At 42.0% G+C, this 22,661-nt stretch overlaps 1 protein-coding gene across 1 annotated transcript in view; it reads left to right on the top strand.

Moving 5' to 3' along the window:
* Positions 1 to 716: 716 nt before the first annotated feature.
* The window catches only part of RUNX2 (RUNX family transcription factor 2), a 76,583-nt gene continuing 54,638 nt past the window's right edge, over positions 717 to 22,661 (top strand). Inside the window, exons 1-3 of the mRNA XM_085320387.1 lie at positions 717 to 787; positions 1,959 to 2,203; positions 7,376 to 7,480. Coding sequence (XP_085176513.1) covers positions 717 to 787; positions 1,959 to 2,203; positions 7,376 to 7,480 — 421 coding nt within the window. The remainder of the gene's footprint in view (positions 788 to 1,958; positions 2,204 to 7,375; positions 7,481 to 22,661) is intronic.

Genomic DNA, 22,661 nt, shown 5'->3' on the forward strand with positions numbered 1-22,661 from the left:
TAAGAAACTTTCCCTGTGGCTACTTTTAATCTTTAAAATTTTACTTAGTCCCTACTCTTTTTCAAGTGCATTTGTAATCCTCTTTCGAAGAAAATGTAAATAATTTTCGGGTGATACGTGGCATAAAACAGCCAAATCCGGTTTATGCAAACAGTCTTTCCCTAGGTGAAGTTACTTTCCGAAGTTCCCAGAATACGCCGCTTTTCCCTAGKTTTCAAACTTCTTTTGCAAAAGTTTTCCCTAGGTGGTGTGTATATGTACATAAGTCTTCTGATGTGTGGTGGCAGAAAAGGATAAAAGAAAGATAAATGTTTTGCTCCTATTGCATAGCAGAGGAGCTTTTATTTAACAAGACATTTTTTCAATTGGACAAAGTCTTGCATTTTCACTCCGGATTTCAGTTTGACTTTTCCCTCAGTCTCAGTGATACTGTATCACACTGCGGGAAAATAGTGCATTTTAGAACTGCTCTAGTTCTCGATTAGATGCAGTTGACACAAGGACTCCAGAAGTGGCACGTGCTGTTTTGTGGTGATCTTCAAGTTGACAAATCGAAGTGACATTGTCAACTGAGAAAGTTGAAAGAGGAGGAATAAAACCCGTGAAAAGTGAAGGCATCAAGACTTGAGGACAGGAGGGCCCCTTAGGAAGTTTTCCTTGTGCTGAGCTAGTGCCGTCGTGCCCCGGTGTTGCGAGCCCCCCGTGTCGGTGGCCAAATGGATGAGGACCGTAGTGTGACCTGCGCCACCTCCCTGCTCATGGAGCCGCGAGGAGGGAAGCTGGGGATGTACTGAACCCCCTCCCTTTCCCGAGGCCCCGGGCAGACGTGTGCTTCCTCCTTTGCTCACAGTCTCTTTGCACTTCGCGAGCTGACGGGATTTTTGTTACTTGAGGTACACCAAGAGTAGGTTGCAACTGCCCTGGATGCTAAGGGGCATCACGGGCCTGTCCAGAGCTATCATAGCACATAGCAAAACCCAGAAGGGAGTGTTTTAAGCAGTCTAAAGCTTTAGAGTTTAAGCCAATATCCATTTATTAAGGGTTAGAGCCAGCTCCTGTGTTCAGCAGATACTACTTGTTTGCCCGTGGTGGTTCTTTACACCTCACTTTGAAGCCTTTGGACCTGGTTACTGTCAGACCCAAGATCCCGAGCTAGTTGGACCTCAGATCYTATCCACAAAGGCGCTTCTTGTGGTTTTCTGTTCAGAGACATTAAAATCGCATTAAAGTAAAATCTTCCTGTGATAGGCAGACCTCATAGCAGTCAGTGGCAGAGCTCAGTTTTCCGTTTTGGGTGGTATTACCTGATGTTTTACTGAAAAACAGAAAAGCAGCAAGGCAATCCATTCCAGACGGGCGTTCAGGCTCGCTTTATTCTTTCTTTTATATAAGCTGAGCTGTAATTTTCAATAATATAGTCTATCCTATTTTCAGATTTTGTATACCTTTGTCRTTACTTTTTGCTGTTTTCAAGGAACATTGTACAATGCACTGGGCAACGGTTTGCTGATCGTACRTATTCAGCATATTCATCCATGTTCGTTGTTTCCTCTCAATTAATATTGCCGTGCGACCTGCAATTACTRGTTTCAGACGTGCTACGTTTATGGGAAAGACCTTTTGGGCTGAGCTTCTGACAGAAAATGCAATACCTGTTCCAGGAGAGGGAAGAAATTGCTCTGAATAATACRAAAAGTCTTATCTGACCGTGTAGACCGGTAGAAACTGCAAGGGGGACAGATACGGTGTCTCAAGTCATGGGGTATTTTTGTTGTTTTCTTTTTTTTTTAATTTTATTTTTCAGTTTAGAGCTCTGCCGTGGAAAATCGGTGAATCTCTAGTTGTTAGGAGCTAGCATCAGTATTAGCTCAGCGAGCAAAAGGAGAGTATTTTCTTGATGCTGCAGTGGAGATTGCTATCGCCTGTGTGAGGAAGCTGACATGTTCCCTTGCTAATAGCTCGATATTCGTGGTTAACTTAACTTGTAAGAAGCCGGGCCGTAGCCGGGCCGCGAGCCGCGGCTTCATCGCCTTCCTGTTTCCCCAGGTGGTGGCCTTAGGAGAGGTGCCCGACGGGACGGTGGTCACCGTGATGGCCGGCAACGACGAGAACTACTCGGCGGAGCTGCGCAACGCCTCCGCCGTCATGAAGAACCAGGTGGCGCGATTCAACGACCTGCGGTTCGTGGGCAGGAGCGGCAGAGGTAGGTCCGTCGCGCGGAGTCGGCCGGTGGCGGGGGAGCTGCGACTGGTGGGGGGGGGGAGGTCGCGCACCCCACGGCGCCGTGGGGTGCGTACGTCCTAACGGCTCCTCCGCCCCCCTGGGCCATCGAACTGCCCGCGACTTCGGGTGACTTGACGGCGAGCTTCGCCTTCCGCGAAACCTTTGCTTCGAATGAGCCTCGCGCTCGCGGCTTTGCGGGGCCGTTACGGTCTCCCGCCTGTTCCAGAGCTTCCTGCAGCCCAGAAACGGTCCCGCGAAAGCCTCCACCATCCTTGCGAGGCTGCAGCCCAGGCCTTGGCACGCGTCTTGCCTTAAGGCAGTGCCTGAACGGGTATCACGAGGAAGCTGGCACTTGAGTTTTTCCTCAAACAGGTCCCTTAAATCAGCTCTTGATTCGACCTCGATGTTTTTCCTTTATGTATTCAAAATAATTTTTCTTATTTTTTTTTTCAATAGCCCCATTACACTCGGGGCGGGGACATCGGCGATAAAGCTGATTTTGCGATAATATTCTATAGAAAGCCATTGCAGTTCATCCTAGGGAAAGAAAGTGTATTTGTCCYCAGAAATTCAAGCCGGTGACAGATTTCCTCAATAGTTTAAATCAGATGACATGCTTTCCCGATTACARATGTAAAGGTGATCCCGTCAGTGTGGCTCCCAGTGACTATTACTTTTATTTTAGGGACCTGGGCAGCAGCTCTCTTGATCTTTTTTTTCCAGCATGGAAATTCCTGACCATAAAGAATACCTTGAAATAAAGCAAAACTGTCGCAAAAATAATGCAGTTATAAATACAGAGTTCATTGCCCTTTCGGATAAGGTGTTAGACCTCTTTTCCATTTGTCGTGCCTTTTTTTTTTTTCCAAGAAGCTATCTGCTTTGTGATTCTGCTAATAGATGAGGTTTGAGGGCTCSTGGCTCCGTCACTAGCGCTACCTCACAACGAAACTTCTGTAGAATATCAGTATTTCAGTAGAGTATCAGTATTTCGGACAAAAAAAGAGCTGAAATGTGAGGTACTGCCTCTGCTCTGGGAATCTCGTTCGAAATGTAGGAGCTAGGCTTTTCATTGAAACTTAGGAAATGGAGCAAAGGGCCTAAATAATCATCAGATACAGCTACAGATGCACACGAACACAAAACGTCTCCAATCTGCATCCAGTAATGTAACTTRTATTTGTGTCTAGCAGACTTGGAAGAGATTTTTTTTTTTTTCCCTGATCAATCTGGGTAAAATCTATGGAAAAGCGATAGTGTACTTTTCAAACCCTCAACATATTTATTTAAGAGACTTCAAAGAAAAACAAAGGGTGTGCACTGTTTTACTATATTGGCTTTCTGAGTTTTGGCTAGTTTCCCAAATAGCAATTTTTATATTTAAAAAAAAAAAAAAAAGTTAAAATTGAGTGAAATGTACCATGCTGCTTGCAGACTTTTCACGCATGGAAGATGAAGAAAGNATTGGCTTTCTGAGTTTTGGCTAGTTTCCCAAATAGCAATTTTTTTTATTAAAAAAAAAAAAAAAAGGAGGGAAGAAAAAAGACAGACTTAACTGCTTGCAGACTTTTCACGCATGGAAGATGAAGAAAGCTTCTTTTGATGAAGTGTAATTATGTCCAAACAGAGCTGACCCCCTCCCCCTATATTTCTTATGATCTTAACGGAAGAAAGTAGGGCTTTTCCTTTGAAGCAGCCGGGACTCGGTGGAGGATCTGAAATGCTGCATTCTGCTGCCAGAGGCAGGATGGAGAAATTGGTCCAGACTTGTCTTCCAGACTTAGAACAGAGAAGGGCGAGAGAGAAAAGGAGAAAGAGATATCATTAATGATAGATTTCTAAAACCCTGCTTAAAATAGCAGGAAAGAAAGCAGTAGTTGCAAACAGAAGTGAGAAAGCTACTTACATAGACGAATATCGGTGGATACACATCTTGAAGTAGAACAGGAAAAATGAAGTAATAAAGAAATCATTTTTTCGGTGGCAAGAAACTAATCCACACCTGTTCCTGACTTTAGATTTACATCTTTCTAAACAGCTTGCTCTTTGATCTCTGTATCTCTAAATTTGATTGTGAAGTCTGAATCATCAGCTTACCACTTCACCTTCTCTCTCTCCCACGTTTTTTCTTTTTTTTCCCCTTGCTTCTCATGGCTCAGTCGAGAGACCTGATTTTTATGCATATTAATGTTGCTAGCCGACAGAAGCTGCACGTTTTTGTTTGTATGATTTTGCTCGAACACCTTGCTGGCTTCGTAAGAACAAGTAAGCAGCGCTCTTTACGTGAATGCAGAAGTAGTTTGTATGTGGTTTTGAAGCAGTAGCTCACTTTTACAGCCCGATTCGCAGCCCAGAGAAGAAAGGATTCCTGTCTTCAATAAGCAGGGGATCATAACCGTAATTTTGTTGTGTCCCGATACTTTAATCACATTAGTATCTAACTGAAAAAATATGCAACATGCACAAGCTGCCGAGTCTCCTTTCAAGCTAATTTCTGGGGTTTGCCTTGTGCTTCAACATATGTCCATCTTGTCCTTTTCTGTGTCAGCTAGGCTCACATGTGTTAATAACAAAGAATGTACAGTTTAGACACACTAAAGCAATAGTGCCAGATGACTGCTTGGCTAGGAATTTAATAAAAGAGTACTAAAATTAGTCTTTAGGTTCTAAAAGTGGATAATTTAAACGACTAAGGGCCCAAAGGAAGGCGATAAAAAGTGCATTAAAGGATTTCGCAGCTGAGGAAGGAGATCTGGGAAATCAGTTACACCTATCTGTGGAAAGCGAAAGCACCATTGAAACATGCAACCTTAAGAATTTATTTTGTTCCTAATCCTGTAATATGTAAATCATCTCTTGAAAGCCAGGGAACCTGAGTGGGCTGGCAGGGTCGAACAGCTCCCTGCAGGAAAGCGATGCACTGTTTGCGGCCCGCGGTGGGCCTTCAGAAACGTTACGTTATTAAAGCCGCTGTCCTGTTAGAATACAAGCTAGGAACAAAAACTATTTCCCTCCCACACGAGGTGCCTGCCTGTGCGACTTTGGCTGTGAGATGATACTGTAGATGTGCTCACAAGCGAGGTCAAAACATAGCTTTAATATTAAGGGGTGGAAGATCTCACAGTGTTTTACCRCAGAGTGACTTTGCAGGGTGTTCACGTAGTCTGTTTTGCTGTGTTGTTTTTTACTTGTAATAGGCTTTTGAACTCATTTGGCRTAGATATGGAACGATAACATTGGAAAGCTAAATTTTTCGTTCAAAGGCGCAGGGAACATCCCTCTAGCACCGCCAGCGGTTGCCAATAGCGTTGTACTTACCCGATGTAGGTGGCTGTGATCTCAATAGCAACATCATACAATTTTGCGGTCAGAACTTTTTTTGCGTGCCAAGTGGGCATCAAGGAGGCCTTAAATCTGAATCTCATCCCTAGTGAGCTTTTTTTATCTTAGCAATAGGCTCTTTTCCTGCTTGGTTGAGGAGAAAAGGCATGAACCCTGTTCAGAGCTGGGCCAGCAGGTGGATGGGTACCACTGGACCATGCAGAAAGACTGGACATCCCACCTAGACCTTACTCTCTGGGCTGATCGTTCTTGAAAGATCTGCAAAACAATCCATTTTCCAATGAGATAGGATGAAACCTTTTTCAGCCAGGTGTCTTTGCTGGGTTTTGTGGCAGAGTTTGGCCTCCTGAGACTTTTACGCCTTTGTTGGCGYGCTGACCTCCCCACTCTAACCTGCCCCTCTTGGAAGGACGGGCACAGCTGGAGGGCAGCTACACCTGGAAAATCATTTTGCTCTAAATGACGGTTATATTTCATTAAAAAAAAAGCATCCATGTCACATTCTAATTCATGAAAAGCATAGCCAAGACAGTTTGAAGTTGCACTCTTGATAATAAATGATGCGTGTCTCAGGCAGGTTTGGGGGATATATGGCTTGGACTAGAAAGAAAGGCCAATTGCTAGATATGACAACCAAAGCTCTGTTCTTTATTAGGCCTTATATATAAGCTGTTCTATATTAGGCTTGAAAAGACTGCGTTAAGTTTGTGCTGTTACATACTGTTTAAGATTCGTGTCTTGATCGAATGCCTTCAGAGTTCAACGCGAGGCAAAACGCTGGCAGCAAAAACGCCCATATACACACAGGCAGAGGCAAAAAAGAAAGAAAAAAAAAAAGGGAGGAGAGTCTTGAGAGTCTGGTAAAGTAGCAGCTTAAATGAGCAATAAGGCCTAAGATTGCCGACTGTTTTATTGAGTCACTGTTATACGCCCACCTTTTCCTGTCTTGAAACAGTTTTCAGTTTTGACTATCTGACATGACTAACCGTTGCATATCTAACAGATTACAACTGTCAGTGCGTCTCCAGAACAGAGGCCAGGGCCCTGTGAGAACGTGCTCACAAATTCAGGCGGCCCCATTTATTTATTTATTAGTAATGTTTTCATTCAGCTAAAGGCTCCAGACGATCTAGTGCAATGCATGTGTGAAAAATAAAAATGCAGGTTTGTGATACAAGCATCCACGCACCAAACAGTTTCTCGCTGCCATGGGAAAGTGGAGGGGCTTCTTCATGTTTAATAGATGGAATATATGTAAAGAAAAAAAAAGTTCCAGTAATGGTGATATCATCATGTTACCCCTGGCATGTTAAGGACAGGAGACACTACCGTGTTAAAATGACTCCCAGAATGAAAATATTTTCTTTCSTCATCTTATTGTAGTCAAATCAAACAAATGAAATGATAAAACYGTGTGAAGTAAATAACATGTGGCCACATTCTGCTCTCTGTCACACAGCTGCAAAACTGGAGTAAATTTTTGAATTATCTGACTTGCTTTGGATTTACACCACTTTCAATACAGAAAAGAATTTGGCTTGTCCTCAGCAGTGAATCACTTTTGTTCTGTCATTGTATGATGACCCATTATTAAATAAGGAACATTTAGATTGTCAACACATGGACATATTCTTGACATAGAGTAAAACTGAAGGGGAGGAAAACTCCTATGGTCAGTTATGGTTTTAATTTTCACGATTGTGGTAACGACAGGGAATAATTTTAAACGTCTCTGATTCTTTACTGAACATGCATGTGACTGTTTTCATGTTGTAATCACTCATTCCTTGTTGTTTTTTTCCCTTTGTAGGGAAGAGCTTTACTTTGACAATAACTGTCCTGACAAATCCCCCCCAAGTCGCTACATACCACAGAGCTATAAAGGTTACAGTGGATGGGCCAAGGGAGCCAAGAAGTGAGTATTATATTCTTTTTTTTTTTTTTTTCTTTTGCACTTACATCTGCTTAATTTTGTACAACATAGCAGAATAATGGAAATATATATCTTTGTCAAACATTGGTCCTTGCTCAGCTCATGTTGTAATCACTCATTCCTTGTTGTTTTTTTCCCTTTGTAGGGAAGAGCTTTACTTTGACAATAACTGTCCTGACAAATCCCCCCCAAGTCGCTACATACCACAGAGCTATAAAGGTTACAGTGGATGGGCCAAGGGAGCCAAGAAGTGAGTATTATATTCTTTTTTTTTTTTTTTTTTTTTGCACTTACATCTGCTTAATTTTGTTTAACATAGACCCATAAATGAAATATATATCTTTGTCAAACATTGGTCCTTGCTCAGCAAAATATGTAAGCGCATGCTTAATTTGGAGTCTATTGGACCACACACATACTTACATTAAACACTCACTTAAGTGCTTGGCTGAATTTGGGCAATCACAAACCTGATTTTCATTCACATCAAGGTCTTGATACATTATCTGCCAGTGTAAATGAGAAGTAAACCCACTGTATTTTTATATAATCTGATTTAGGGATTACATACAATCGTGCAACATATTGAAGTCCCTGAACTCCCATCAGCTTCAAACTAAAGACATTTAGAACACAATAGGAGACTGATCTTGCAGGATCAGTCCTAGTGGAGAGGAAAAATATATAATATAGTGCCTTTTTGTTTGCCCTTAAATTCTTTTGCCATCAGATAATTAATGCACCTGGTTAATCTCATCATACCTGAAATTGGTTTTCGGCTATGGACTCATCACAGACCCCTGGGGGCCAAAGAAAGCTGTAAAAGCAGTTTATCAAAAGCACAGTTTTTGTTTCTTATTTGTGCGCAGAAAGTGCATATTTTATTTAAACAATGTCCAGCAGATTTTCACTGAACTTGTTTAGCTCAGTGCAGAGCACCTTCCTAACTTAACAAGAATCTATTTGCAATGATTACTGGACATATTTTTATGACAATCATGTTTTGTCATGCTTTAGCAGTTGTTAGGGATAATACTGACTTTTAGATACAGTCAAGTCTGGTTAATCCATAATTTATATGGCTGTCTTTCTGTCTAGCAAATTTAACTGGTAACCAGTCTCACATCATAGGAGTATCAGTGATCAGACAGTTTTGGAGTTTTTTTCTTTATCTAACTAGAACAACTATTTCTAAACTGATTGGATTAACCAGATATTGCTGTATGTAAATTACATTGAGAGATTAAGACTTATTTGATGAATAACCACATTAAAAAGATCCCTAAAATGGAAGCATCTCAAATAATTATTTTGCCTTTAATCTGCAAATACAAACGAGACCTTTAAGGAGCTTGCAGGGAGTTTTCAGCAAGACAGAATTCATGCAGTTTAGTGTTTCCAATGCCAGTACAGGTTGTAGTGCCGTCTCCTCCTCKTACATTGAGAGAAGGAAAGTGAAGCGCCTTCTGTAAGAATTGCCCAGGCTGTTGAGTTTCACCTTGAATAAGAAATAAGAAAAAACAGATAGCTATAGATAAATTTCATCTACAGATACTTGTGTCACTGCCTGCTCACATTTGAGGTGTCCTTCTGTCACAGCTAGGGGATTTTTTTCTGTCTTCTCTCCCTAGCTAAATTAGTACTCTTAATGCTCACCTGCAACTTGCTCCATATAGCTTAATGGGAGAACTTGGACAAACTGCATTCATGGAGAGCGCTCCATGCAGTAAGTTATACATTTAGCCCTTCAGTCCATTTGGAATCTGACTCCATGTGTCGAGGCATCCGCAAACAGGGAAACCTCCTAGTAGAGGAAACGAGTGTCGTGAAACAGCAAAGCAGTATGAAAATGATGCAAGTGAATAACATGGACTGCTATGTGTAACACAGAAAAGGAACCTTCTTAGATTGGGACTGAATCATTTCAGTATTCAGTGGATTAAAAGTGAGGCTATGTTAATATAGTTTAGCAAGATCTCTGGGTTCTGAGTTTTTTAGTGTAGCCCTGAAAGAGAGTCCTCTGTAGGTGATGCTTGTCTGCTGTTCTCATTGATTTCAGCTGAAACTAGAAATACCCAGTAACTTAGAAAATCGGTTCTTATGGCTAAATGGAATTCTTATGCCTTTCTTTTTTTTTTCTTTCTTTTTTTTTTAATGAAGTCAGCCAGACTTAAGCATGAATGTCTACTTGAATTTTAAAATTTTGGCTAAATACTTCATGATGTTCTACTCTAGGGTCTGTTTGGTTCTGCAAATTCTGTTTTTTCAGTCTGATGCTTATGACAAAAGTCCATGATGCCTCTAGTTGTTAAATCTGAATTTGTAGGGAAGGAGTAGCTCCAGAAGAAGTTCTATAGCCATTTCACTGAAGTTCTGCTTTTTTCTAAAAGTCCATTCATGTGAATTTCTTACTGTTTAGTAGTAATCATTCAGTAAGTGCATCTGACATTTACATTGTATGAGGAAAACTAGGTGACTGGGAGCAATAAGGAATTCAAGCCAACAAGTGGCTCTGATAGCAAATGTGGTTTTCTTAACGAATTATGTATCAGCAAATAGTTCCCCTCTCTGCCAGTATTTCACTTAGACATCTCAGGCATTTTATCCTATTTTTCCTCTCTCTGGCAGCTCAACCAGAGCTGTCACATCACAAACAACTTCTTTCTTAATATACACATCTGGCGTTGGCAGTTGGACCAACTTCATAAGAGCACATGATCATTATTCATTACAAGATTAAAAAGTACCCCATGGCATCATTGATGTTTTTTAACTTTGATCTTTTGCAGTTGTGATTCATCTCAGTTATAAAACTTCTCTTTAAAGGAACACAACCAATGACTTATTAGAACCTTCGTTCTATGTAGCATAAACATAAAATTATGCACATCTTTACAAAATGTCATTTACTTTGTTGCCAGCTTATCATTTTAAGACATGACATCATGCTTAAGATCATGAATTTGTAAGGCTTGTTTATAGGCAAGGCACTTTGACCTTCTGTTGGCAAGCTGACTCAAGGGAACAAATGCCGTATGTTTTCCAGCAGCAGTAGAAGCAGCAGCAACATGACAGATATCAAAATCATTTAGAGCTTGACATTAGGAGTGCTGAACACTCATGGCAAGCAGTGACTCCAGGTGGTATTTTGGATGTTCAGCACTTCAGAAAGTCAGGTTCTTAAATGTAAGTGCCATTTAGTTGTATTAAACCTATGCCTGTAGAAGCTTGCTGCCTTACCTCTCTGTTATTATTCTTATTTTAAAGTATTTTAATAGAGATAGTGATGCCAGGTTGCTTTGTTAGGAAACTTGCCCATTTCTACATGAGAAAAGGTAAATATCTTCTTATGATTGTTCCTTGGAAAAATTTTGTTTTGTAATTACCTATTTCAGGCTAACTAGGTTACTAATTAGGGACTTCTGCTGTGTTGCACTGTCTTTGCGCTGGACTGGGAGAGCACATTGGATTCTGAGTGATGGAGTCTAGAGAGCGGGTTGTATAAGATCTTTGGGGATCATTGGCAAGTCCTGCAGATATTTTTCCCTCCTCATGACCCTTATAAAACCTCTGTTATATACACATCTTAGCCAACAGAGCTGCCTTCCAGCTGGGAGGGCTGAAAGACGTTTTCCAGAGAGCTAAGTTATCATGAGGTCACCACTGACCAACAGATATCACGATAYCAGTGTAAAGGAACTAACAGGAAAAAAACTCAAAGCTTACCTACGCCTCCTTTAATGCCTTTACCTTGTTACAAAATATAGAAATAGGGATTTGGCATTCCATAGTATGTTTGCAATAGCAGACATGTCCTCCTTTCTGRCTGCTTTTGGTTTAAACACAGGACAGTAGAGAAGTCATGGGGAGGGTGGGAGGAGGAGTATATGTATTTTTATATTTTGCTCGGCTTCCAAAGACTTCAGTTCGCCTCTAATTAAATATAGCCTCTAAACTCACTGACTGCAATTTTATATCTCAGCTTGAATGGAAAAGTAGTTCTAAGTTTTGAACTGAAACTGTTTTGGTGGGAAAAAAACTACTTCATTTCATTCAGCTCGAGAATATTTATCTGCCTCCGTAGCTCGTAAGGTACACATGTGACGAAAGGTATGAGCAAACATTGCCCTTTTGTCTGTGCACGCTGCAAAAGACAGCAAAAGCGAGAGGTTCTCGTCAGTCTTTGTATTAACTGTTTGCCTGACTGGCTTATAAAACGCAGATAAGTGATTGAGATTTTTGAGATTCCGAGACTGAAAACCGTAACAGTTTTTAGGAAGTTCTCTCTCTCTTCTTTCAAAGGCCGAGGGTGGAGGGATAAGTCTGGAGCTAGTGGAATGTGCTTTTGAGTAGAGCAGCTTTAAATCTTGCAGTATTTTTTTTTCTTCTTTTTTCTTTTTTTTCTTTCTTTTTTTTTTTTTTTTTTGTTGACTGACTGTCAGGAGCTGGGCTGGTGGCCAAGCAGGAAATGACACATCGAGAGGCATTTGTGTTGTGCAACATTTTGTGGAACTGATGCAAGGATACATTGTCTGTTTACGCATTCCTTCACTAACAGCCTGCACGGCAGTAATTTTATTCAGGGACACATGGCATGCTACAGCAAGGAGCTAGATCCTTAACATCTCTTTATGCGAAATTATCACAGCGGTTAAAACATGCTAGTGTCCCCAGTTCAGGCTATTCCCTGGTTTACCTTCAAAAACCACTATACCAGCCCCCTTCCTTCCCAAGAATATATTGATTTGAATACCTTTTTTTTTTTTTTTTTTCACTGCGGTAAGTTTGTGCAGGGCAGAGAGATATACTTTGCAGAACAAGAGCAAATTTTACTGACAGGTTCTCCTTTATCATGTACTTTATACTAAAAAAGTAGCTTAATACTTCTTTCAAGTGATATGTTGCAAAAACTGAACATTGAAGTTTGCATCTGTATGCATTTTGGCACGGGCAAGAGATTTTAATTGAAATCAACACTAAATACCTTGAGATAATATGAAAACGTCTTGGGTTTTCATCCAAACTGAAGTTAGAAAATCTGTAACTTGTTCTTGGTGTCTTTCATGGTGACAAATCTCTGCTGAAATCAGCCAGGTTATTCTGGGCTCCTGGCAGTGTCACTGACAACAACGTAAGGCACTTTGGTGGTGTAGCTGTGGTTGACTTTGGAAAGCTTCATGGGTTTTGTTATAACGCCACTTTTAAGAAATGAGGCAAAATGTGACTTCATGGCCTAAGAAAGGTTTGGCATGTGTATGCTCTGGGGTTTAGGTTCTTATCCTAAAGTCCTTATTTGTCCTTATCAGTACCTTATTTGAGCCCTACTTGTCGTGAATGCTGCAGTGCACCGACAGGCTGGTTGTCAGAGGTGCGTGGTGCTGTGGTCAGGCCCTCAGGAAGGAGCCTTGCTGGTTCTGATTTCGGTGGTACGATACTGGGCCCTTATTACAGTGCAAAATGCAAAGCGTGGTTTCACTCGTATCTTTTGCTGCTGGTTTTATTTTTGCAGATGTGTGCTTTCATAAAACCTTACTAAACTGGGGAGGGGAGAAAAACTCCTTAGCATTTCCAGAGGGTGTAAGAAACCTTTGGGATAGTTTAGGTGTTCCTCGTGAAACTTGGCACGCATTACATATACAGCAGTGGTTTAGATTTGCCTTTGAGATGGGTGTGTAACCCACAGAGCGAGACTTCTTAGAGTCATCTCAAACATGACATGTGCCCTTGAAAGAAGATGGCCAGGATGGTAGGGATGGTAGTTGCGTCCCAAGGACTGGTCAGTTCTTGTTTTTCCACTAGAGCAAGCTGTTAATGAAAACCCACACACTCAGGAGTACGTGAAGACGGTCAAAAATCGTTTCTTTTCCTGTGAGGATACCTTTGGTTGGCTGGTGGAGTGCATAGGGTAAGATGAAAGTGAAACCTCCTGAGTTCTTTTGCACTGTGTACGCTGCAGTTCCGAAGTCTTAAGTGATCTACATGACATTGGCCAATTCTTCATAAGAGGACACTGCTGCCCAGTGATAGTAGCTGGTCGTGGATTAACTCTGCAGTTAGAGGAAAAATCCTTTAAAAGCTTATGGAAAGCAAGAGGGCAAGTCTGAACATAAATCTGCTCCCGTTCCCTCACCAGTGAAGCCCTGGCTTGTATTTGTCAACTGAAAACAGACCGTTTCCATTCTTTTGGAGAGGGAACAGTGCTTCAAAACTGCCTCGTCCCAGTGCATTTGGCATGGAGGATGACCTTTGCAGTGTCTTTTGACAGTGCAGTTACTGCTGTTTGTATTCAATAGCCCTCTCGAAGCCACAGAGGAAATCGTGGCCCCGTTGCGCCACATTTGTGCTGCATTGCCATATAGTACAAGGGAGTTCGGCCCTCAATTGCTCACAGCGTCTAYTGAAAATACAGATGGGAAAAGGAATATAACTAAACAAGTGAAGTTAATAGTGGACGYGGGTTCATTCTGTATCTCCACATGGCACAGGCAGTGAGAAAAGGAAAAGTGAAAGCCRGTTTTATACGCCTGTGACGCTACTCCTTGTAGGTACTTTGGAGGAAGGTGGTATAAAAAGACATTAAAGTAGCTTTTCTCAGACCACTTTGTTCCCTACTTTCCTCCTAAGAGAATTTTAACATTTGGAGCCCTTCACTTTCCAAATGCAGTTAGCTCATTGCAGCATTACAAATGCTCCCAATAGCAGCTTTTTTTTTTCTCTCTCACTGCAGTGTAGCACCTCTTACACCTTTCCTTCCACACTCAAAACTGAGGAGAGGAGTAGGAAACAGGGCAAKTGTGTTTGGGAGAGGCAGAGTAGTACATCTTGTGTTTATGTAGTTTTTCCTTCCTAGGAATCCCAAAGTACTTTATAAACTTTACATATAAAATCTATTTTTATTCTCCGTTGAAAGCTTATTCTCCATTGAAACATGGTTGTCCTAGAAGTGAAACACAGATGCTGATTTAACCAGACAAAGAATGCAGAAGAGGAAATGAAGAARCATGTCATACTTAATTGAAACTTCAGGGAAAGAAACTTGGTAATGATCTCATGCTGCAGGATGTTTAGGAGGCCAGAAACCTTACTCTTATGAAGACAACCGGGTTCTTTCATGTGTATGTCTCCTCAGATCCACTATTACATATCTCATCTACACTAGACCAGCTTACTCAGCACAGTGCTCTCACTACGCTGAGAAGATAGTAGCTCTCTGTTGGCTGAGAGTGGCTTTCAGTGGCTTTCACTCTATAAAARTTAGATATCTAGGCTAGGTTTGGTCGGTAGTGAACGAAGACACACGGGCACTTGCAGAGGGTGATTTACCGCACTGATCTTGAATGCTTATCTCAGAAAGGAATGAGTTGCTCTTTGGAGGTATCTGTCTCTTTCCATTGATTATAAATGGAGCCTAGATGACTAGCTTGGGCTAGACACCCTGTATTTGAAGTGGCTGAAGTCTGAGGAGATGTATCACGATGCCAGGGCATATATGTACACAGCAGTCCCAGTGACTGGTATGAAATTCAGACATACCTGAATTAGCCTCAAAACAGGTGGCTCAGATAGTTGTAGCAGTGCAGTCACAGCTGCCCAGAGCTCAACAGAGATTAACCGTTTGCCCAGCTTCTTGCGTGGGTGCTTTGTACTGAACTGTAAACCATCCGTGCTACATTTCTGACACTGTCCAGGTTTGTTTAAAGCTAACTTTGAAGTGTCTGTGCAATGCTACTGTCATTATGAGTGCGTTACAGACATATCTTTAAGAAATGATGCTATCTACTAAGGCATCATGATCACTTCTTGCAGGATTTAGTTAGTCAAGTACTGCTCAGTTCCTGCTTAGCTTGGCTTGTGTGAACTGCTGAGGTTAAAACCCATGGTTATGCAGTTGTAGGCATGGTAGTAAGTGAGATTCTCACCCTAACTGAAATATTGCAACTGTGTAACAACCAGTATAAAGGTGGTAATATACTTTATGGGTGTTACCTACAGATGACATTGGSGAACCCATTTAAAGATTTTTCCAGCGCTGAGAAATACTCCGTAATGTTTCCAAAGTTCCTGCTTCATATCAGAGTACACTACTTGTTCCTTCCTCATCCAAAGTTACATGCTGCCCATTCTCCTTTGACTCTGAGATGTAATCTTTCCACAGCATGATGCAATCCTTTTTACCTGGTTATTGCCAGCATGAATGTGTTTTGCTTCCCTCAGCCTTCAAACTCTGACATGCATTTCATGAACTTTACTCCCGCTGCATAATACCTTGCTTCTCTGGGAGTCCTACTAATTTCAAATGAGGGTGCCAAATAGGTATTAACCAGAGTGCTTACAAGCATAGAGTCTGCTCCCTGCCTGYCTGTAATCCGTGTGAGTAATGCCAATTAGTTGTCTGCTTCCTTGTATCTTCACGCATTTTCCCATCTTGGATTCCCACAGTAGTAGACATGGTCTTAAGTGTTACATGCGGTCAGAGGCACTTGCTGGTGTTTCGTTTCATTGTCCCGTAGAGCTCAGTAGGAAAATCATCACCTCCACAACCACCGCAGAAGTGCATCGTGCGGTTAAAGAAAGGAACGGATGACTCCAGCGGTTGTGTTTGTAGTTTAATCTGCTAGAAATAGGGCTGTAGCTCACTCTATTTCAGAGTATTGCTTCACGCATCATGAGTCAGGAAGACAATTATATACAACATTTTCACATCGTTGTAGAATGCTCATGGAAAGGAGCATTTGCAGGCACTGTTGTAGTAGCAGGTATGTGTTTGCCTCCATATCGTAAATCCTAGACTGAATTTGCAAAAGAAGTCTGATTTTTAACAGACTGCGCATCTTATAATACTTCAAAGGGATCAGAATATCCACCAAAAATGGATGGTATTTGTTGTAATTTGAAAATTCATGCCTGAATTTTTCAGCAATATAGAAACTGGAAATGAATACAAACTTTAAAATAGAACACAGAATCATTATGTGGTACAAATCATTGCTTAGGAGTCCAGAGGGTACTCTGCGTGGACTATATATTTTCTTGTGTTTGTACAGAATCAAGGACTAAAACCCAGATCCTGATTCAGACTTTTAGATAACAACATGCTGCAATTAATCCAATCTATCTAAATTAATTTTTGAAGTACTATAGACATGTGAAATGCAACAGTTGATTACAAAGTTTCTAGAATAGTAACTCAATTAAATTAAAAGAATTAAATTTATCATTCCTGAGGTCTTTTGTTACCATTAACTTTGGATTTATGGAATTTGCTTTTTACTTTCATATTGGACATTCTTTGGCTTTGATGATCTGGGTTATGAGTTCAGTCACAGTTTTGGTCTTTTTTGATGTGTTTGAACAATTGCTTTGAAAACTAGCACTATAATAAACCTACCACTTCTGTAGGAAGAAGTGTTGAGCTCAATGACAGAGCTGCAAATGTAAATTATTCAGTGTTTTAGTTCATCAGCTAAGTAATCAAGACAAAAATCTTCTTTCTAAGGGACACATGGGTAAAAGGTTCAGAGACGCAAGGTGGATTCACTCTACTTGACTATTTGTCTAAAAGCTGTATATTGTGTCCCAGTCATCTTTGGGCTTTTTCTGGTTATAAGAGAGAAATACACCCATACAGAAGATGATTGATCCCACTCTGAGTGTCTACAAGGTTCAATGTGGCCATCTCTGAAACATAGCCAGGCTTTTGGTCGATGTGGATATCCAAATAATTTTTAAATAAGCACCCTGGGTTACCAGCAGGCTTCTTACAGCAGCGGAGCAGAATTTGGTAGTGGTCCTTCATGCTCTTCTTTAACGCTCTCTAAACTGAAGTGCCTTTTGCGTTTTTAAATCTTGCTGAAGGGCTGCTCTCTGAAGTTTGCCATGCCTTGTAATTTGAGGTATCCGTGGGCTCCTCCTTGTTAGACATAAGTAGTCGGTGCATGAACTTTCCTGTCCTGTTCTTCCATGCCTGCTTGACTGAAACGTCCAGTACTCAGTGCAGAAATGTCCATGCTGGTTTAAAGCATCATCTCCAAGACCACAGCTTTTACTAGTGATCYTCATCAACTTCTCTGCCAAGTCCGACAGTTGAGTTTTAGCAGCTTTTATCTTTTGCTTTGGAAGGGTGAGCCYAGGCCATGCTTGTTGCTGATTTGAAGAGGTCTTGTGTAACACTAGTATTTATTGCCTGGGGTGTGACACACAGTCRTAAGCATCTCCAAGAATAAGGACGGCAGAATTAGAGTGCATGAAGGATACTCAGACTCTGCATTTATGCAGGGTGTATGTTTTGCTCACTACAGAAGGGAAAATGCACGTTTGAGCACCCAGAAGTTAGGAAATGGGTTCTCACCCATTTGTTAATGGGTTGGGGTTCTCCGTGTGACCGTAATTCATGCCTCCCGTGCATGTGCACGATGAAACAGTCCTTTGCTGTAGGAACATGCGTAGGAACATTTATCCAGAGGACAGCGCTGGCCTACAGGATCATGCATACCCAGTTACTGAATATTCAATATTTGTGAACGACCACGTGGCCCCGAGGCTTACTGACCACACGCCGCTGCGCGGAGGGCAGAGCGGGCTGTCTGCGGGATGGGTGCACCGTTACCTGAGGCTTTCCCTGGCGGTAATGGATTTTCCTTTGCAGCATCATGGGGAAACAGGTGTTATCCCCATTTGACAGATGGGACACAGGGGCAGAGAGAATTAATTCTCAGCACGCCAATTGAGATGAATGGCATCTTATTTTTCAAAGATCTTAACATAGCATTTTATACATTCAAAGTGCAGCTCTGAGGTTGGGTTAAGAGTTAACTGAGGACTTCTGAAGAAGAAGCCTGGGAGCCTCTAATCAGGCACTGAGATACATTTTAAGAAGCATGCAGYTGATACAACCTGTAAGCACTTTGTTTTAAGCAGTTTACCTCTGATTACAAAAAAACCAAAAGTGCGTGGCAAAAGCATAAAATCTGTGGGCCAGCGGTCAGGCACCTTTACCAAGCTGTGGGTCAAATCTTCAAAGCTCTTAGCTCCTAAAATTTAAGGAATTTCCACTCTGTGAAATTTTATTTTTTCCAGAGGTTTATAATTTTACCAAATCTGGCTGGATTGCCATTGAGATGGCAACAGGCACACTGCTGGGAAAAAAAAAAAAAAAAGAAAAGCCAACCTGCAGGGCTGTTTCAAGTCTCCATTCCAAAATACAGGGACAGAAAAGCTCCTTGAAGAAAAGGTTGCCAAAAATGTTTTTCGAGACGCTACTTCTGTTTTTTCTTTTCTTTCTTTTCTTTCCTCTTAAGCTAACTCATTTCCAGGAATCTCTGAGCCATTTTGGTTGAAATTACAGAAGTATGCGTCTCACTCCTGCGAGAAAAAAAATTGAATCCAAACAGTCAACATTCAGTAAGGTTGTGAGTGGCTGAAAAGAGGGTCTGATAATGGGAGATGTTGGGCAACTTCAGTAACAGGCAGCTCTGCCAGCTCCACCTCTAACATGTTAAATCTACCGTGTTACTAATTTATGCTTAAAATATTCCATTGACTTCAATGGAAATTCTGCCTAGAAAATGAATGCAGCTGGCGGCCGCCTCTCCTCGGGGGCTCCAGAAGCTCTGCCGTTGGCTTCAGCGCCTCGGGTCTATGACTGGTAACGAAAGGCGCTGCCGGGCGCTGTCTCCGGGAGCAGCCGTGGGGTAGGAGAGCGCGGTGGGACCCCTGCGCGTGTGCGGAGGCTGCCACAGAGAAGGCAACAACCTTTGCCAAAGAGGAAACGGGGGCCACCTCGGTCTGCAAGGCCTCTGGAGGCGTTACAGCTTAGGAGGCAAGGTGCCTCCGGGCGCTGGGGTTTGGCAGGATTCTCCTTCTCCACCCTTCAAAGGTGTAATCTGGGGCGCGTACACTTCAATTGAGTTGGCACCATCCGCGCAGACATTACGGAGAAGGAACTGGAGGAGATTTGTGCAGTAGACCGGAGCCAATGCAAAGCTCCCAGCTCGTGGAGCCGGTGGGTCCCGCTGCGAGCGCTTCTGCATCTACAGCTCCCCGCGGCCATGCTGAAAGAGCTGGTGTGAGCAACAGTGTCAGGTTTTATTCGTTTCCAAAAAGGAATTCCCTTTTTTTTTTAATCTCATATGTTTAGGAACAACCAACACAGGAAATGAGCATTGAAACCCCCCTCCAAACTCTGCTCTAAATAACTTTCAGGGTCAGATGTGTGCTGGTTTGTGTGGGTCAGCTTTATGTCAGGTAAGAGGCTGCCAGCAACCTCAATCCAGGCGCTGTCCACACTTTGGGGTGGACAAAATTGCAACCTAGTTTTCTTGCCTGGGTCTAGCTTTGGTCAATAAGTGGTCAGAAAGGTTCTCCAGGCACCCAGAGCCTCTTGAGGAGGATATGAAGCTCTGTGCAATCTGGGGGAAATTACCAGCCTTTCTGCAAAAATAAGCTGTGCATACCTGGAAAATATGTGCATCTAGGGGCAAAGTCTTCCATTATTTTGTATATTTTGATACAAGCCAGTGAAAAAATGCTTGCTATTTGTCAACACGCATTTTGCATTTGGGTGGCAAAGAGCTGCTGAAGGTGTTTGAGCCATTTAACGGGGATCAGAACTCTTCTCACTGCTCTTAAACCCTGTAAATTGAGCAAGCTGATGGAGAGCACCCAGTGTCACAAACTGTACTTGAGATCTGTTCCTGTATCGAAATCTTGCCCTCCTTCTGTTTAAAACATGCACCTACTACTTGCAGATGCTGGAAGGTGGCAGGAGTTTCAGCAGCAGCCAGGCGCGTTTGTACCGGGGGCTGTGCAAACAGCGCGGGTCGCGCTCTCTGAGCTGTCTCTGGCTCTCGGTCCATATGACGTGGAGGAGACCTTGCACTTGAAGGTATTTCTCACTTTCAGTATGCTCCTGCTAAGTCAAAGARAGAGCAGGGCAGGTGAGCAATACTCCCTGTAAGTCCAGCTGGCTCAGGAAATCGTTCAGCAGGACGCAGTGAGCAGTTTGCCACTTACCAAATTGTTACTCAAGTGGGGACCAGGGTTGAACATTTTTTTTTTTTAAGTTAAAACAACTTATTTTGGAGAGTGATAGATTGCAGCACTGAGCAAAAGGCACCATCAGAGGCAGCTTTATTCTCCTCACTGCTATGACTTTGCTTAAGCTTTTTCCCGTTTCTTTCACTGTCATGGTGTTCCCATCCTTAGGAGCCAAGCAGCTTGAGAGCTGAAAGAGAAGTGTTGTCAAGAGAGTGATTAAAATAGGGATTGATGTAGCTGGAGCCAAGGTTCAGTAACCTCTCTGGGCCTCTGCGTTAACGTTATGTCAGATACAGTAGCTTTACCATGAGAGCCGAGTATATGCATTTTTTATTGTCTTGTGTTGCCAGAAAATGTTGACCCCAGAATAGCCGCTCTGGGTGAGCAGTCAGCAGTGGAAGGCACTGCATGCTGAAAACCATTTCTGCGCACTCTTTAATTTGTCACTTATGGGTAATATCTTTTTTACATTCACATTTTTAAATTGGTTCAGTGTGCCCTGAACTATGGTCCCAGCATCTGAGTTGAAAACTTCCCGACTTTATGAGTTACTAAAAAAATTCCAAAACCCTCGCTTAATTGAAGTTCAGGATACAGAACCAATTTACAAATTATTAGAAGACTTCGTATTTTTATAAAGACATGAGTTTACGGAGAGATTAGACTTTTGGGCATATATGCAACATGGAACAATCATGTATCATCTCTTAAAAGAAAATGCTGTCAAGTGAAATTTGGCCCAAATTTAAGTAATAAAAAAAAGATTTTTGGCATAAAAACAATCTGGTCAAAATAAAATGGTTTTTCCCACATAAATTCCATTGAAGGAAAAGCCAGAGCGATCAAATGCTTGAGATCTCGCATACGGACCGCAGAATTGTTTTATATTGGAGCACAGTGCAGTTTTTGGAGCACATTTGAGATTGCTCCTATTTTAGAATCCCGTGTCTTCCCTGAATGACAGTTTAGACTCTATATGTAGTGAAAAAAAAATGTTAGCATATCTGGAACATCAGCATAAAGGCTGTCTGTTGGAAGAAATGTTTCTTTTCAAAGAGAACAAAACACTCCTACCCTACGCCCCCTTTTTTCTTCCGTTCATTCTTATTTCGGGAAGCAGTGGAGGCCACCTTTCCATGGCCAGATGAGTAAGGCAGGAATGTAGGAGGATGGCTCAGTGGCTGAGTCGCTTGAGTCCAGGTCTCCCAAGTCTGTGGTCTGCTTCTGATGTTTTTGTGACATTTTAGCTTCGCTCTTGAAAATTCCACTAAGCAAATGTCCAAACTTGCTGACACCAATGAAAATTAGGTGCCTCTTTGGGCCCCAGTTACTCTCATGGGAAGGATAAATAGTGGCACTATCCTATCCTACCCTAGGGATGACATGACTACATGACAGGAAGGATGGTGAAGATTGAGGTGTTTGTTTACTGGTATGACTCTGTTCTTCCAGCATATTTGTATTCAAGGTATATCATGATGAGTTAGAAGACCTCAGTTTCCCTTGATGAATGGAAATATTTTTGTTTTGTTTTTTATTTTATGTACTCCATCCTCAAGATAGGAAGAAGTGACCGAGCAGTGGAACAGATTGCCCAGAAAGGTTGTGAAGTCTCCATGCTTGGAGATATTCAAAAGCTATCTGGACACGATCCTGGGCAACATGCTTTAGGTGACCCTGCTTAAGCAGGGGGTTTGGACAAGATGATCTCCAGAGGTCCCCTGCAACCTCAACCATTCTGTGATTCTGTGACTTAGTTTTCCAGCTTTAAGCTTCATCCAGATATCGCTGTGCTGTGTTGTTGTGTCAGAGCAATGTCATTTGTTTAGACTCCAGACCACAACCCCTTCAACTCCTTGAAACCATTGCGGGAGGTGAAGGTGGCTTACAGGAGGGAGCCTCTCGTTAGGCAGCCCTTATTCGGCAGTTCAAAGACTGGCAAGTAACTGCCTGTCCTAGTCACTGCTTACGCCTTACGTGCTTTTCACTAACTAGTATAGACCAGAGAGAGGAAAAACAGACAAAATAGGAAATCTGAAAAGTTGAAAGTACTGTAGACAGCTAGTTTTTCTTTCTGCATTTGTTTTACCCTGACATCATTGCACTGACTCTGTCGGTGTCAACATGA

This window comes from Rhea americana, unplaced genomic scaffold (assembly GCF_003343005.1).
Source record: "Rhea americana isolate MKP2758 unplaced genomic scaffold, rheAme1 scaffold_63, whole genome shotgun sequence".
In the NCBI taxonomy this organism is placed as follows: Eukaryota; Metazoa; Chordata; class Aves; order Rheiformes; family Rheidae; genus Rhea; species Rhea americana.